At 44.4% G+C, this 17,081-nt stretch overlaps 1 protein-coding gene across 2 annotated transcripts in view; it reads left to right on the forward strand.

The window, feature by feature from the left end:
* Window positions 1–3,049, forward strand: part of RREB1 (ras responsive element binding protein 1) — a gene marked incomplete at both ends in the record, with an annotated part of 119,271 nt that extends 116,222 nt beyond the window's left edge. For both annotated transcript variants that reach the window (XM_079533771.1, XM_079533770.1), the window contains one exon: window positions 2,529–3,049. In XM_079533771.1, coding sequence (XP_079389897.1) covers window positions 2,529–3,049 — 521 coding nt within the window. The remainder of the gene's footprint in view (window positions 1–2,528) is intronic.
* Window positions 3,050–17,081: the final 14,032 nt, after the last annotated feature.

The following is a 17,081-nucleotide window of genomic DNA, read 5'->3' on the forward strand; positions in this document are numbered from 1 at the left end:
CCCACTCTTGTGGCTGTTTTCATACTAATTCAGAAGATTCAGGAAGATTACAGTATCTAAAATTAGACCTAAATGATACACTGTTGTGTGCCTGAGATTCCCATACCATTCCCATTCCCATTCCCATCCCATGTTGCATGCTGAGATGCACAGACCATATCGATACATCTGATTTTTTTTGCTGTTTGTTTCTCTTTCTTGTTTGACTCTGAACGATGTCAGTGTCATAGAGAAACATAGAATAGGTTAGAATAGAATAGAAACCTGGGTCAGTTCTTCAAATGTAATGAATTTAAGCGCCACCACTGTTTATATAATGTGTTTTCAAATGCAGATTTTGCCTCAGAGCTGTGGTTGGCTCAACACTGGTTGACCTTCCTCCTTCCTCTCTCCCTCCCATCCACTCAGATACATGGCAGAGTGCTGTCTTTGTGTAATATTGCCTATACTTTGGTTTTAACCATGCTTGATTCAAGATGAATATAGAAAGTTTTTGGAATACTTTTTAGAATACTTTTTCTCAGAGGAGGAACTTCTGAGGCGCTCTAAAGTGTGTAAGGAACCCCTGGCACACTGTGTGCCTGCTGAATGGATTTCCTTCACCCTGGCATGTAGTTCTGGGGGGCTCTGGGGTCCCAGTCACAGGGTGAGCCGCAGAGCTGCCCTGTTTGGGGGTGGGCAAAGGCAGCTGACCAGAAGAGCTCCTGGCTGGAGCTTCAGGAGTGGAGCCCTGTCCTCTGTCAGCAGCAAGGAGAAACTTGGCTCAGAAGTGTCGTGCTTTCTACGGACAGCAGGACTGGCTTAACTCCACACTGGTGATGTCCTGATGGAATTGCACCACTGAGAAGTCTTTAGCAACGGCAACCAGAAACACGGGATAAAGCTGTCAGGGTGGGACCTTTGGTTCTTCAGTGCTGGCAGGGCAGTGGTGGCATGTAGCAAGTACCTTGGGGCACTGTACTTGGCCAGGGTCTGGGGGCAGTTTTGTCAGCAGAGGCGTTTGTTTTTCAAGGAGCTTATGCTAAGGAAACAGTTGAAACACTTCAGATGGAAAAAGTGGTTCTGAGAGCAGATTACAGCATAGGATCTGATCTGCAGCTGCTCTGAGGCCTTGGGATGCAAAGTGAGTGGAAAAATTTTGTCTGGAGAGTAGCGTTTCTTGCACAGGTGTGACAAGGTCTCAAACTGAACCTCCCCTGGTGCAACTTAAGGCCTTTCCTCTGATCCTACCCCTATTTCTGAGAGTTTCACAGGTGTGAAAGGTCTAAAGAGCTTTCAGGTGTTTCAGAAATTTGGAATAGAGCTCCAGCAGGCTGAAGAGCATCAACAGATTTTTAACAGCATCCCAAGGCACATGCTCTCTATAACTCCCTTAAAGGAGGCTATAGCGAGGTAGGGGTTGGCCTCTTCTCTCAGATAATAGTGGTAGGATCAGAGGAAAGGCCTTAAGTTGCACCAGGGGAGGTTCAGTTTGGATATTGAGATAAATTTCTTCTCAGAAAGAGTGGTGAGACAGTGGCACGGGCTGCCCAGGGGGATGGAGGTATTCAGGAAATGTGTGGATGTGGCACTGAGGGACGTGGTTAGTGGGCATTTGCAACCTTTATGATTTTGTGATTCTGTGTTTTTCATTTGGTCAGTAAACATTGACCACTGCTGACAGACACCTCTGTTGTCCTGTGAATGCCTAATAAATCTGGCTCCTTTAGTTGCTCTTTACATTTTGAAACAGCAGTGCTGTCCTTCTGCTTTGCAAAAAGAGTAGCAGTTGTTTGTTAAGAGCAGTTCATGACAGCTTCTCTTTGATTTAGGTAAAATAACTCATCTGCCAGTATCTAGGAGTAGGTGATATTCTCTTATGTGCTATTCAGTTTGGTTCACTTATTAAGCCCTGCTGACCACAGGTCTGTAGGCAGTGTCCTCCTATCTCAAATCCGCTCTCTCTGCGTGTGGCAGGACCTGTAACTCGGAGCCCCCATGGTGGGCTGTGTAGATGGGATGCTAACAAGCACCTGGGGCTCGTGGTCTTCCTCCCTCCCTAGTGCAGGGCCAACGGAGAAGATACAGTAGGTACACCATGTGCTACCCTGTGGTTTTACTGTGTGACTATGGAGATGATCTGAGGAGGTGGGATGGAAAGCCCACTTTGATCCTAAAGGGTTGCTGCCTCCAGCCAGGTGCAGGAAGGGGAAAATCAGATTCACTGGACTGTGTGGGTTCAGTAGCCTGGCACATCAGAACCACAGGACTAATAAAGCTCTACTGGACACCTGTGCACAGTGTACTCCAATCTTATCAAGTTACAAAGGGACAGAACCCATCTGTATTTCTGGAGTGACAGGGGCCCCAGGGCCTTTATATCTGCTTGCGTATCACGATAATACAGAAGCAAAAAGACCGCATAGAAGGAACACCAAAGTTTGATGAAAGTACTGAGCTTCCAGCGTGGGGAATCCTAAGCTGCTTGGAACAAGAGGGAGGTGTGTTTGTGACCTTATGGCTGACCTCCCATTTTCATTCTCTTGCAGGCGAGAGACCATACAAATGTCAAACCTGTGAACGGACCTTCACTCTGAAGCACAGCCTGGTTCGTCACCAGCGCATACACCAGAAAGTCAAAAATACTCGAAACCACGGGAAGGAGAGCGACAAGGAGGAGACCCAGTCGAGGTGTGGGGAAGACAGCGAAAATGAGTCCAGCCACAGTGGCACCAACCCCATCTCAGAAAACGAGTGCGACTCCGCGGGGGTTGTTGGCAGCCACCCATCCGGCACCAGAAGCCGAAAGGAGTCCCTGGTCGGCGCGGCCAAGGATGTGCCCTGTGAAGAGGAGAGGCCAAGCGGGCAAGGAGCCGCTGCCGGCCTCGTGGAGCCCGCCAAGAGCGCACAGAAGCAGCCCGCAAAAGACCAGGAGCCTCGGGGTAGCTCCGAGCTAGAGAGACCGCCGGGTTTCATTCAAGACTTGCTGGAGATGCACAACAAAAAGTCTCCCATGAATCACATTCTTGCCTCTGCAGACAGCACGCCTCAGCTCTTGGGGGTAGAATGACTTGCGAGGAGGCTGGGCCCATCCCAGCACACAAACTGAAGCCAGCAGAGCAAGGTTTCCAGGGTCTCGTTTCAGAAGAGTGACCTACAGCTGTGGGGAGAGTATGGCAGACTGGATGCAGTGCCATATGCCTTTCAGTATAATAATGCAAGAGACTACAGTATATACTGATTTGAGTGCCTTACTACTTTATTAGATCTTTTGGTATCATAGATTTTTTTTTTTTTTTTTTTTTCAAAAATGATTTTTTTTAATATTTTAATGAATTATTTGGAGAGGACCTTTTTCATTTAAGCATTAATGTTACCTTTTGTATTGGTGTGTGTGAGCTTGGTCTTGTATATCTGATAGTCTCTGTGTTTGTTCTCTGAGCTGGAAACGGGGCAGTGGGGTGGGAGGCCCTTGGATACCACAGCCAATAACTGGAAGCAATTTATGTGAATTTCATACGGAACAGTCAGAGGAAACGCAGGCGAGATGTCGGTTGTTGTTTTCTCAGTAGATGTTCTCGCATTTGCCACACGGTGGAGCATTAAGCCTGTTCCAGGCATTAGCAGCGTGGCAGCCGAAGGTGTTCAAAGTGGTTGGAGCCAAAAGCAGGAAGCGCAAAGAATTTCAACCTCATACTTGTTTCCACTTTTCAGCGTTAGAAATGGTGTTCTAGATACTAGGGTTTTTCTTCTGGCCGTCGTGGACTGAGTGCGTATACAGAGAAGAGTTACATAGCAACGTGACCTATGGAAATTATGCACCCGCTGTTATATATGTTTGATTTGCTTCAGTATATTATTATTATTATTTTATAATTATTTTATAAATTCATCAGTTTGCTTGTCTCTGCAGTCAGCAGAAACCAATGGGCAATATTTGCCCACGCAGACGTGTAACGCAGCTTGGATCCCCTCTTTACATGTTTTGACTTCGAGCTTTCACCAACTCCTCCTCCTATGTTGCAGCTCTTCTACTGTACTTTAATCGAAACCCTTCCTCTGACCGGAGAGTCAATCAGAGGCCAGCAGGCTGTCATCACAGCCGTGCAGGGGACGCCCCGCTGCTCGTGGTGCACGTGCCCGAGGACGGCCATCTCCGTGCCGTCAGCCGGCGGCAGCACGCCTTCCTTCGGAGCCAAGGGACTCAGTCTTCCAGTCGAAAGCGAGCAAGAGAGAAATGCGAGCCTTACCATCATCTTGCTACTTACCGTCATGTTCTGGAGCAAGAAAATACTACTGGTGATAAAACTACAGATATAAGACATGTTAAAAAATAAATTAATTAATTAAATTAAAAAGAAAAAGAAAAAAAAAATAATAATAATAAATAGAAATTCTTCCTGAGATTTTTGGGGTTGATGCTTGAAGACTTGAGGTGTGCGTCTAAATTTCATATCAGTAATTTAACCCCTTTAATGCTGGGAGCTGGGATTTCTCCGGATGGCTCCTGTTGCCGGCAACAGGTGATGCTCCAGCCGCCAGTGTTGAAGGGGTTAAAGGAAATGTCTCCTACTGTAGCTGCACGCTTCTAGGAGCGGGCGGCGTTTTTGTTGTTGTTGTTCTTGTTGTTGTTGTTTGTTAATTGTCCTTCAGTCATGACCTCTGGGACAGACAGAGCCATAATAGCGATGCCGGAGCCTCACTGTGCTATGCCACCACTCAGCCCCAACCCGCACTGTGATCTCCCCGCCCCGCAGATCCGCTTTTCCTGCTTTCATCAGACATGGAGGACGTGGGCCTCGGACCCATGCTATATTATATAATATATATCTATATATAGCTATATCTATATTAAAAATTCTCCGAAAGTTTCTGGAGACTGAAATGTAACTGTCTGGAATTCAAAGGAAGAGGAACTTTCTTGAGTAATATTCTTGCAGATAGAATAAGAAAAAAATGGTTGAGGTATATGTGATTTCTATTTTTTGCTTTGTTGTTGTTTGTTAAATAGGGATGTTTGAACCCGTTCAGAAACGAAGCTAACGCCAGAGAGTCAGTCAGAACCAATGATTCACTAAATTCACTACCCAGGTGCATTCTACTTAATGGAAACCAGTTCACGCATCCCTTAAATCCTTATTACTATTATAATTATAATAATAATTATTATTATTATTTGGGGTATTTTTTTGGTTCTCGTCGTTTGTTATTTTGTTTTGGTTTTTTTTTTTTTTTGTTTATTCGTTTTATCTGGGTTTTTTTTTGTTTTTTAATTTGTTTTTTGTTGTTTTTGTTTTTGCAACTCTCCACACTAAACTGCGCAATACTGTGGGGGAGAAGCCATTACTAAACTATATGCTGCAGAACGATGTAGCACGTAATGAATTCCCAGCAGCCTGCCGGGACATCTGCTAGCAATAATCACTATTGAGTTAAAGCTTTATTTAGCCTTTATCTGTATCCTAGTAGAGTATAAGGTCTTGCCACATCTTATTGACATTTTTATTAGTTGAGTTTGACTGAGAACTGTTGCTGTTGTTGGGTTTTTTGTTTCCCCTCCTCCCCCAATATTAAACTGTGAAATTTATAATGTGTTTAAACTATGGGTGAATCTTAGGCTTTAGTTTGCATGTTCAGCTAATTTGTCTCTATACGATTTTTGTTTGGATCTTTTTATTTTTATTTTTTTTTTTTTTTCCTCTCTCAGGGCTTTTACATAAAACGAACAGAAAAGGATCTTCTGAAATTCTTTTGCCTGAGTTGCAATGGACTTAACGTGGAGATAATTCAATCACTACATTGAGCACTTGACTGTGAAAGCGCAAAAAGAAATAAAGAAAAAAGAAAAAAAAAAAAAAAAGCTAAAAAAAAACCAACAAAACCACCTTGTTTGAGGCAATTCTGAAATAACTTTTTGGGGCTATGTGAGACTGATTCCATTTTCAGAATGATTCGTAATTTTCTCTCTCCTCTGTGTGTCTCCTTTCTCTCTTCTCTCCCCACAAAGGAAGGTTAATCCTAGTGATTTCATCCCATGCAGGAAACAGTAATAAATATGTAGAATTCATATTTTTCTAAAGGGAACTTAAACTGCTGCTACGAATTGTGTACAAGACTGGTTTATGCCACATGAACAGAGAATCACACATTTGTTTTGGTACTTTTATTCCTCTTTTTATTCAGTTGTACAGTACTTCCAAATTCAAAATAAAAGTTGTTCTGTATCAAACCATCTAAGCAATAAAATGTTATATTTAAAAATTAGAGGTTCCAAAATGGACGTGGCTCTTCTTGTGGGTTTGTTGGCGCTTGGTTTTGAGCTGGAGGACAGCGTGTGAAGCAGAGGTGCCCCGCAGAGCAGCATTGCTGTTTCTCTTCCCTCGCTTGGACTAAGCCAGAGGCAGCACTTTGGCAACCACACGCATTTGCTGTTCTACTCTCTGGAAGCCAAAACCCTTTGAAATGGTGCTCTGCTTTGAGGGCATCTTCTTAAAATAGCAATTGGAAACAGAAGAGACCGCGTTGGAGCTGATTATCCCATGCAGGTGCTGGCTCCAGTGGCACGGCCTTCTGTTAGCTGCAGCCACACCTGTGCGTCCCAACAGCATGGCACGGTGATGGAGAGGTGCTGGGATCTTCTCTGTGCAAATGAAGGAGGTTTTCACCATCCTGGTTTTGGTTTTGCGTAAATGTGTACGGCTGTGAAGTCTTCAGGATGTACAGGGAAGCCACATGCAATTGTCCAAAGAAGATAAATCCTTTGTTGTAGCATGTTGGAGCTGCCTTAGCTACATTTTATATGATTTCGTATAAATAAAGTGCATTTCACAGGACGGTGAGGCAAAGAATCATCCGAGTCGCATATCCAGTTCTGGAGTACAGGGCAGCTGAGAACCTGCGTCTCCTTAACTCCTGGTGGGATGAGTCTTTCTGGTGGAGAAGGGAACCAGAGTCAGACTTACAGACCTAATGGAGGGCGCTGCATGCCCTGCTCCTGCCTTCCTGCTTCCAGCCTCTGGCACCCTCACAGCAGCAGTTATAGTTCCCCATGCACAGTCCTGTGGTGAGGACTCACTACCAAACATGGACAGGTTGTCTTTCTTGTCAGTCGGCACCTGCTGAGGCATAACTCCAAATAACCTCTGGGTGGACCAGAGGGATGGAAACAAGATTCCTGAGGGAAGAAAACTGCAGAAGATCTAGTTGCTGCCACACGTCAGGGGCAGCAGCCCCATGCTCGCTGCAGGCTGCGGAGGTTGGGCAGGCCTGAGCCCTCTGCCACCACTGGACTGCACAACCCCGGGTGTATTTACTGATAGTGCAGAGCAAACTGGTAAAGAGGAATACAATCGTTTGTTCACCATTACCCAACTGTTGCCCAGCATAGAACACCTGGCACTCTCTCTGTATGAAGCAGCCTGAGAAGCTCCAGGTTTTATCATCCTCACTTGTAATACAGGAAAAGATGAGGATGGAAAAATGCACTGGGGCTTTTAATGAGGATGTGTCTAAATGCCGGACTGCAAAACAAAAAACACAGTGCTACAGTGGTGTCCTCCAGATCTGGGCTACCTGAGTGGCCTGCAGATGCACCAATTCATGCTTGCAGGTCTGGTCTCTGGCCTTTCTCAACATGGCCAACTTGGCATCTTGCCTCAGCTGAGGGCTGTTACTGGGGAGGTGATTTTAGTTGAGTGAAATCTCCTTCCCCAGGCCTGAAGGGACAGTCTGTCCCACACAAGTACCAGGCACTGGTGGCACATGCCTTTGGTCCCATGAAAAGCTACAGACTTGCCTGTCCTGTGGCACGCACAGGTTTCTTAGGACTTACTAGAGGACTGTGGGGGCACAGCAGGAGAGGCACTTGAGAGCAGAACTATTCAGTGTTTTAAGGATCTCCAACCAATTGCACCAGGTGCAAGGGCTGCAGCAAGATCAGCCCCAGGTGCTGCCAAGGCCATCAGCAGTCCGTATTTATAGGAGCAGGTGGGGCCCTCTTTCTGTAACAGCATGGAGAGAACCATCTTGTGCTCTGGCTTATGCTCCCAGTTTACTTTCACAGAGAAATTGTATTGCTTCTGGAGGTTGTGGAGAACGCCTGAACTCACTCTATTCTGGCTGAGTTCCTATGACTGAGGTGCCTCCTGCAGAATACAAGGCCTTAGGTGCTCCCCGGAGTTCTGCCTTCTTCCTGCTGTCTAGCATATGTAATATCAATGCTCAACAGATGCAGTAAGGAATCTAGGTCACAGTTTGTGATACTGGGAGCCATGTGGCTCCTTTGGTAAGGGTTTTTTTGGTGTGAGGAGGCTTCCAGATGCTAGGATCTGCGGCAGTGCTGGGAGATCAGCATGGCGACACCAGGATATTGGTCTGCTCTGGAACAGTCTGGAGGCTGTAAGATGATGGAGGCTGTTGCACAGAATGGGATACCCGTATGCTGTGGGACTTCATCTGCTTTGCTACTGTTGGCTGCCTGTAATTTCAGGTAAGTGATGCTTATGTACATATGCACATTATGGTGTTGATGGGGTGCCTAACGGAGGAGAATACTGACTTAAATGTTCTGGGGAAGTGAAACACGGCAGAAAGCCTTCTGGCAATCCTCTAAGCAGCAGGAACTAGAAACAGCTTTCTCCTTTGCTGTGCTTGCTTATTTCTCTTCTGCCAGATCTGTGTCTTACTAAAGCTGCCAGTAGTACATGAGGAAACCCTGTATGATGGTCATTTGCAGTGTGCTATTGTGAAATAGTTTGAGCTCCTCCAGGGCCTTTCAGCAAGGAGTTGTGAAGTAGTTTACAAACATCAATACTCAGTATGTTCTAAGAGAGAAGCTTGCTGGAGAAATGGCTTCTCATTGTTGAAGGCCCAAACTGTGCTTACAGTCTTGAGGCTAGTGCTTAGTGTGGTTGAGGCAGGTGTTGCTGTAGCCATGCTAGTAGTATGCTATGGGGAGGCTGGGACAAAATGTGCCTTGTCACCGAGTGTTCTGTCTAACAGTTGAAGTGGCAGCAACAAGAGGAACAGCCAAACATGCTCATTTGTAGTGTGCATTCACAAGAACAGCTCTTACCGTGTGTACACAGAACCAGCAGCTCCTTCCCTACATGCAGGAGTTCATCTTCCTTTGGGAAGCTGCTGCAATCATAGCTCTTTTCTGTGGACCCAGTTCAGGTGGCAGCTGAATGCCCTCATGTCCTGCTAGCACCAAGGGTCTGAGAAGAAGAGGTCCAGGGCTTTGGGAGCTTTCAGTGGGCCAATCCTTTTGAATTTAAAATCATAAAATCGCTAGGGTTGGAAAAGACCTTGAAGATCATCTAGTCCAACTGCCAGCCTATCCCTGCATGCCCACTAAGCATATCCTTCAGTGCCACTTCTACTTGTTTCCTGAGTACCTCCAGGGATGGTGACACCACCACCTCCCTGGGCAGCCTTTGCCATTGCCTCACTACTAGGAGAAGAAATTTTTTCTAATATCCAACCTGAACCTCCCCTGATGCAACTTAAAGCCATTACCTCTCATCCTATTGCTATTACCTGGGAGTAGAAGCCAACCCCTACCTCACAACCAGCCTCCTTTTAGGGAGTTTTAGAGCGTGTGTGCCTTGGGATGCTGATAAAGGCTATTGATGAGTACAGGGGGGACAGTCACCTCCCTGCTCCTGCAGGCTACACCATTTCTGATACAAGCAGAAAAACAAAGCATGCCTTTGGCCTTCTTGGCCACCTGGGCACACTGCTGGCCCATGTTCAGCCAGCTGTCAACTAACATCCCCAGATTCTTTTCCTCTGCGCAGCTTTCCAGCTACTCTGCCCCAAGCCTGTTGTGATGCATGGGGTTGTTGTGAGCAATGTGCAGGACTCAGCACTTGGTCTTGTTAAAGTTCATACAATGGGCATTAGCCTATACAGATCCCTTTGTGAAGCCTTCCTACCCTCAGGCAGATTGACATCTGCTCCCAGCTTGGTGTCATCAGCAAACTTAATGTGGTTCTTAATGGGAAATTCACCTGCAAGTACACCACTGCATGTGGTATGCACGGACTGGAATCAACACTACTTGTAGCAAATTCTGCTGTGGCATTCACACCAACTCTGCTGGTCTCAAGATGCTGCAGGAACCCACCAGCTCACAGCTTTGTAAACCCAGTATCTAATAGGGAGAATGTGCCAGCATGGTATGTGCCAACCTTTCCTTCCATCCTGTTATGTGATGGTACAAAGAATGGTTAGGAAAAACTTCTTGAAGAGTGGTGAGGCAGTGGCACAGGCTGTGCAGGGAGCTGGTGGAGTCACTGCTCCTGGAGGTGGTCAAGAACTGTAGAGATGTGGCACTGAGGGACACGGTTAGTGGGCACAGTGGGGATGCGCTGGTGGTTGGGCTACATGATCTCAGTGGTCTTTTCTAAGATGATTCTTAATGATTCTATGATGACAGCTTAAATGGGCACCAAAACCTAAGTGTTGTTTTCTATAAGCAAAATTTGACTTCTAATTTGATTTTTTTTCTTTTAATAAAAAGCACACCCAAATATTTATTTATTTTAGGGTGATGACAGTGCTAGTTGTGAGATGTAGGTCTGCTTTAACCAATAAACACTTCTCCTAAGTATTGACAAGTCAAGGACTGCCATGTGTCACCAGGACCTGGTTTCGTCTGTTGCCTTCATGTTGCTAACAAGCGTAAAGCCTTACATGATTTGAGGTTATGTGTATCAGGTCAGTTACACTTCACAGATAGAGAAAACCAAAGCACAGAGCTGTCTGTGCAGGCACAGCAACACAGCTGGTGTAACTTTTGATCTCCTGCCCAGATTGTTATCTGCCAGTATCTTACAGAGCTAAAACCACAGCAGCCTTCTAGCACAGCTACATTAAACCTGGAGATGGTGCTGAGCTGGTCAGAAAAAGCTGCCAGGGTTGAGAGATAAAAGGAAGGAATGAATCTGGAGAAGTGAGCAATTCGGATGGATGGGGAATGGATTTTAGTGTTGATGTGGAGCTGCCCAGTGCTTTTAATGCATTTGGTGCTGCTTTGGCTGAATGCACGCCTTTCAAAAATAATCAAGTTTTTTTCTGAACTAAACCACTCTCTTTGGCAGCTGTAAAACACCCAGTTAAGAGTGAAGGCAGTTAATTTGAACACTTAATTGGAAGTGATAGCAGCACCTCCCAGGGCTCCTTGTGGCAAAGTTTTGCAGAGCAGCTGGGGATGCTTTTGCAGTTTGACACCAGATCTCTGCCCTGAGCAGGGCTTATGAAGCAGCCTCATCCAGTGGGAGACAGAATAACTCAACCCAAGTTCACTGTTGTACAGCAATGCAGCTGCTGTGCAATCCTCTGTCCTCACCTTTCAGGTGCACAGGGCAGGAGGGTGTTACAGTGTCACAACCCATCATACTGCTGCACAGGAAAGGAGCTGGCGTGGATTGTGAAGTACAGAACAGATCAAACTGGGTTCTACTGTTCTGAAAGACTGCCTTGCCTGTGGTGTGTGAAGGATCAAGAACGTCCTAAGTCAAACGCTGGCTTTAGGAAAAAACAATGCATCACAGTTGGGTTGTTAAGGAATTTATACTTCTAATTATAATCTCTTACTTCAGTGATGATGTTTGCCATACTGTATGCAGTAAGTCAGAGGACGTTACTGGAGCTGCAGCTTTTTCTTTCTGATGGATCAGAAAGTGCTTTGGGAGTTTCCTCCTTTCTATTTAGATTCCTGCTAAGTGAACCAGCAGAGCAGTTGGCTCTTTCTGTCTCTCTTGAAAGCTTGCTGGTGGACTCGGTGGTCAAGGTTGGGACTTGGTATGCTGTCAGGTTCAGCTCCAAGCTTTGTCCATGTATTGTTTGTGGCCACAGCACTGTAGAGCCAGGACTGTGACAAAAAATATGCTTCGGTGTTCTGGAAAAAGGGGATTTCACCCTCTGGCTTGTTTCAGTAAGAAAAAAAGACTTCAGCTGAAAACAGAATGTGAGCCTAGATGTAGAGGAACATAGGCGAGAAGCATGTGGACTTGACAGGCCCAATTTAAGGGGTAACTTCTACAACAGGAAACCTGAGGAGGCCTAGAGCTAGGAAACCAGATGACGAGAAGGAAGTGTGCATACAGTGCCATTACTATGCCTACTCTTGCAGTCAGTAGCCATAGCCTTAGCTTTTTGGAAGCAAAAGCAGTGCTCAGACAGACCAAGATATAGCATTACTAATATATTTTATCAGGAGTAGTTTTAGTCTTTCCCTGTAGATGCTTTTGGAGATCCCTCAGTTGGCAGCTTGTGGTGGTGCTGACTGTATACCCACTCCAGCTAGTGAACAGGGCAGGGGCAGTTCTGCCAGATTAAAAACTGAGCCCATCTTCACAAGTCCTCTGCTCTTTCTCTGACAAGACAGAGCTGGTTTTCTAGGAGGTTTTCTAGGAAGTTTTCTAGGAAAGTACACTGCTCTCACACTTCTATTTTAAAATGTTAATTAAGAAGCACTACTTACTGAGTACTGAGCAAGCTCTGGTACCCATGTGAGCTGAAGAGATGATGAACAGTGAGGAAAGTGGTTAAATTTCAGCTTCCCTTTACCAGCTAACTGACTTGAGTCTTGCAGCACTGGAAAGGTACTGCATCTTGGTTAATATAAGCTTATAATCAAGACAAGAAACATGAAAGGAAAGAGAACAGCCTAGTGAAGTGATTGCGTGACCAGTGTGGAAAAAGTAGATACAACATCAGATTTAAAAATAAAAATCTAGATCTTTTCAGAGAAAAGAAAGACTTCAGCCTGGGGAGTTACTTCTAACTGCCAGAGAATGTGAAAGTCAAAGGGAAAACTTGCAAGTGAATAACTTGCTTGCCTACAGATGTAATTCACAAATATGGTCTCACTTGTTTGTTTCTCTTAGAACTGCCTGTCTGATATGTGAACTCATCTTGGACAAGTTGTGGTATTAGAGGCAGCTGGACAACAGAGGTAGCAGGGAAATTATTTTAGAATCAAGGCTATTGGAAAACATCTATACTTCTTTGCACAAGGTTCCTTCTCTGCTAAGCACAAGCCAAGTTATCTTCTGCAGTTCTAACCTTGGGGGGTAAAAAGTCAGCCTGTGCCCTACCTAACAATAGGTGAGAAACAAAGGAGAGCCTAAGCGCTGTTTTTGGAAGTGGCTGCTGCATCTTGGAAGCAGGGGTCAAGCACAGATGTTACTATTACATAAAGATACATCAACAACTACACACTGGAAGACTGAACCAGTGAACTACATTGCTTGAAGGAAATAGTACTGCAATGAAAGATGACAGGATCTAAATTACTTGCAGCTAGCAAAGTAACGAAGTGAAGGATGAGCGAGAGAGCAGATTTCCATAGTGACTGCTTTGTCACAGCATTAGTGAGAATCCACACCTACACAGAAGATGTAATAAAGTATTGGATGAATCAAACTTACCTTGCTTATGGATTAGTTTGCCCTTTTCCAGGAGGTCTTACCTCATCTTCTGCTCAGATGCAGCCTACCTCCCTGAACTGGTATTTGCAGTACTGCTGCCTGCAATGTTGTTTGCTTAGACAATGGTACAAATCTTAGAGCTACAGGGATTTGGCTTTGTTAGCACTCTGCTCCAGCTGCCTTTAATCATCTCAACAGATCCTTTCCTCACTGCCTATAGGTTATTCCATGCAGGAATGCAGCACTATGGCTCAGTTCTTAAACTGAGAACGATTCTTCTCAGGCCCTCCCTTATTCTTTTTCAAGAAGGAATCTTAATTCTAATATCAGTCTGCTGTTCAGAATACCACAAAATACCTCCTTGTTATTTTCATTCCAAATGCATTTGCAAAATGGCTTCCCAACTACAGTCTATTTTCATTCCTCTTGAGCATTTGCTACTAGAGGTTGCTTATCAAGGAAGAGAGCACCCAGGTACCACTCAGGCTTTTTGGTGCCATACTCATGCTTTATTTAAAAAAAAAAAAAAGAAAAGAAACAAACAACACAGCTACAAGATGCTAAGAAAACTTCAAGTTTACAAAATACCTGCAGCCACTTTAAGAGATCTGATCTCACTTATAAATGAAAACATCACCTGCTGGTTAACTTAATGCAGTTGCGATACATCATCTGAACTTAATCGTCCAAAACCATCAGTCATTCTTAAATTGTTGATTGTGTGTACAAGAACAATCATCTGTATCACTTTGATTAAAAACGTCCCTGGGAAAATTTAAAGTTACATGGAGAAAGTGTGAGAGGAGAACTTAGTAAAGCCCACCTGTTGGCTCCTGCAGAAACTGGCTGAGCATGCATTCATTGTGGCTTTGCTCTCCCCTGTAAGTTGATTGCAATTCCTCTGCATATTTAAGAGAAGTCTTACTGAAGCTGCTCAGCTCTTTCCAGTGAGGGACAGAAACTGACAGAACACGAACCTGTATAGTTGCCATCACACTACATCAGTGCCATGTCTGACTAGCTTTATGGAAGCATGTCATGCAAGTCTCCAGTAGCTTGAAAACACTCCTGAAACAGCCCTTGGTCACTCCTATGAGGTAGGTACTGTCTTCCCTTTGGAGGAGAAAGAACAGACTTAACTGCTGCCTAGCACACCAGGCACACTGAAAAACACAACTAGCCTACATTAAATGACTTTCTCACCACTTCCCTGAATTCAGAGCTTTCAAATGCAACGTTTTGTTTAGCACCATGCATACCAGAAATTAAAAGCAGTGAATGATGCTTTAGATTGCATCCATTCCAAGACACTCAGCCTACCTGAACTCAGGTGTTCAGCCCCCCTGTTTCCAAATAAGCTGAAGTAGGGCCATTGTTACCATGTTTCACTCAACTCCACAGCCTACAACTGAACTAATTTGTACACAGATGATCAGACAAAGCTTAATCCTTTCATCTGACAGCTGCCGCTCATCTTATATTAAATGATATTGGAAAAAAGCTTTTCATAAAGACAATGTAGTACAGAAGCATAGAAGACTACAAGTATCAAAGTACAATTCAGATGTACCCAATTAATGCTTAGCTATTAGCACAGACAAAACAATGCACTGCTTTATTTTTTCCTGACCTCCACAGGCAGCCTTGTGAAACCCTCACAATTTCCCTAATTAGTTTAGGAAACATGAGAAATGAATAGCAGTCTTTCTGCTATAAAATAGGGCCATAATTTCTTCTGTAGTCTAAAAGCATCTCTTTCCAGTAAGATCTTTCACAGCCCTGACTCCCCATAACCTCACACGAAAGTTGTGTGACAGTGCAATGAACTGGCAAGGAAGCTGATGAGAGCGTGCTGGATGACACAAGTGCTTGTGCCACCAGAAGTGAAGGGGCAGCACAGACACAAGCAGAACTGCTGCTAACATGTTGGAGTGAATGAAACGATACCCTGCTCAGCTATTTATTGGTATTAAGTAATATTATGTAATGACATTAAATACCACCTACGGCTAAGCTATTTAGTTTCAAAACTGAGTAGAAAATTCAAGTATCAAAATGAAAATTCCTACACTCCCAGCCACAATGCAATAACCACTTTCTCTCATTTGTAAAAAGCTGAGTGTAATGGACACTTACTAGAAAGAACGTAAGAGATGCCAAAGTTCAACTGCTACCACTCTAGAACACAACTTGGTTACAGCAGCTAAACACAATTTTAAACTGCTGCTCCATTTATCACAATAGCAGATCACTAGCTACTGGTCATAGGAACTGACAGCTCCCAGCCAGAAAAGTTACTATGAACCATCCCAGGTCAGTGCTAAGTCCTATGATCAGTCTCATTACAGTTGTCCAACTGTTAGCTCCTATGCAAGTTGCTGAACTGTTTTCTCTTTCATGCTCAGAACTTAAGCATTTAGATGTTAACTAATAAGTGCAGAGAGGAAAGCTGAAACCTTAAAAATTCTTCTTTCTAATCTAAGCGCAGTGCTGCAGCCCTACTGCAACTTGTCTGAAGTTCTGTTCAGTGTAAGATATTGAAGGACTGATTTGCTCCAGGAGTCCCGCAGAGTTTAGCCCTTCCTGATGAAACAGAACTTGGATATCCTAAGTTGCTGTCCTGTCTTCTCATCCTTTCCTTTTCCTCTTGGAGCCCCACTTATCTAGAGCAGCTCAGATTTATTACTGAGGTGCTTTCAAATCTTGAAATTCTGTGAGAAGTTGAATGCAGTTTAAGATTACCTATTTCCAGAAGATGGGAGATGAACCAAAAAACCCATCTTGAGATGCATAACCCACAAAAAGGAACAAGAAGTAAAACTGAGTATGTCAGCCCCTACAACAGCTATAGATTGTACCATACAAACCATTTATTGCACAAACATCTTGCTGAACCAATGCAAGACTGAATCTAGGCTTGTAAACCTACCACTGAGGCAACACTAAAGGCAAAGTTGTTGCATATAATTTGAGTAGTCAGCTGTTACAAAGTTACTCACTTTGCCAAATGATCATCCAGCAAGCTTCTCTACTAGAACTATTCTACTTAGACTGGCATGTCATGAAATTGATGAAAGCAGGACTAGGGGTCGTTCTTCCCATTCTGTTTCCCACACAGAGATGAGTCAAGAACATCTCTGCAATTCATTCTGGCACTCTGTATATAAGACAGCGCGAGTACATCAGTGCAGGTAGTTTCAGAGATGCCTCCAATATATCACATGATTTATAAGTATTGCTCCACTCTCGTTGCCTTAGAAGCTCAGCCCCTGCAGAACAAGAACTGATCCAAAAGCCCTTCTGCACAGGTGATTTTTTTCTCCTTCCTGACCCGCATCTCAAATCAGTGCCTATTCCTGAACAAGCTCCCAGATTACCTTCAGACACAATGAACTGCAACTGAGATGGAAACAATTTGAGCTTTCTCAAGTACCAAACTGACTTTGCTTTATCTGCTTTCCTCCCCCTTCGACCCCTCAAAGTTACAAGCCCTGAATGCAATGGATGCAGATCAGCATCTCTGTTCCTGCTAACTGTGTAAGTTGTGCCTCTACCACAAGAAATCCCATTTTGGCTACATACAACTTTTCTGTTGAAGTACTGAAGTAACACGTATTTAATGGAAACGCTTCTGTTTCTAATGAGAAAGCCAAGGAGATAAAAACT

This window comes from Tetrao urogallus, assembly GCF_951394365.1.
Source record: "Tetrao urogallus genome assembly, chromosome: 3".
NCBI classification, from domain to species: domain Eukaryota; kingdom Metazoa; phylum Chordata; class Aves; order Galliformes; family Phasianidae; genus Tetrao; species Tetrao urogallus.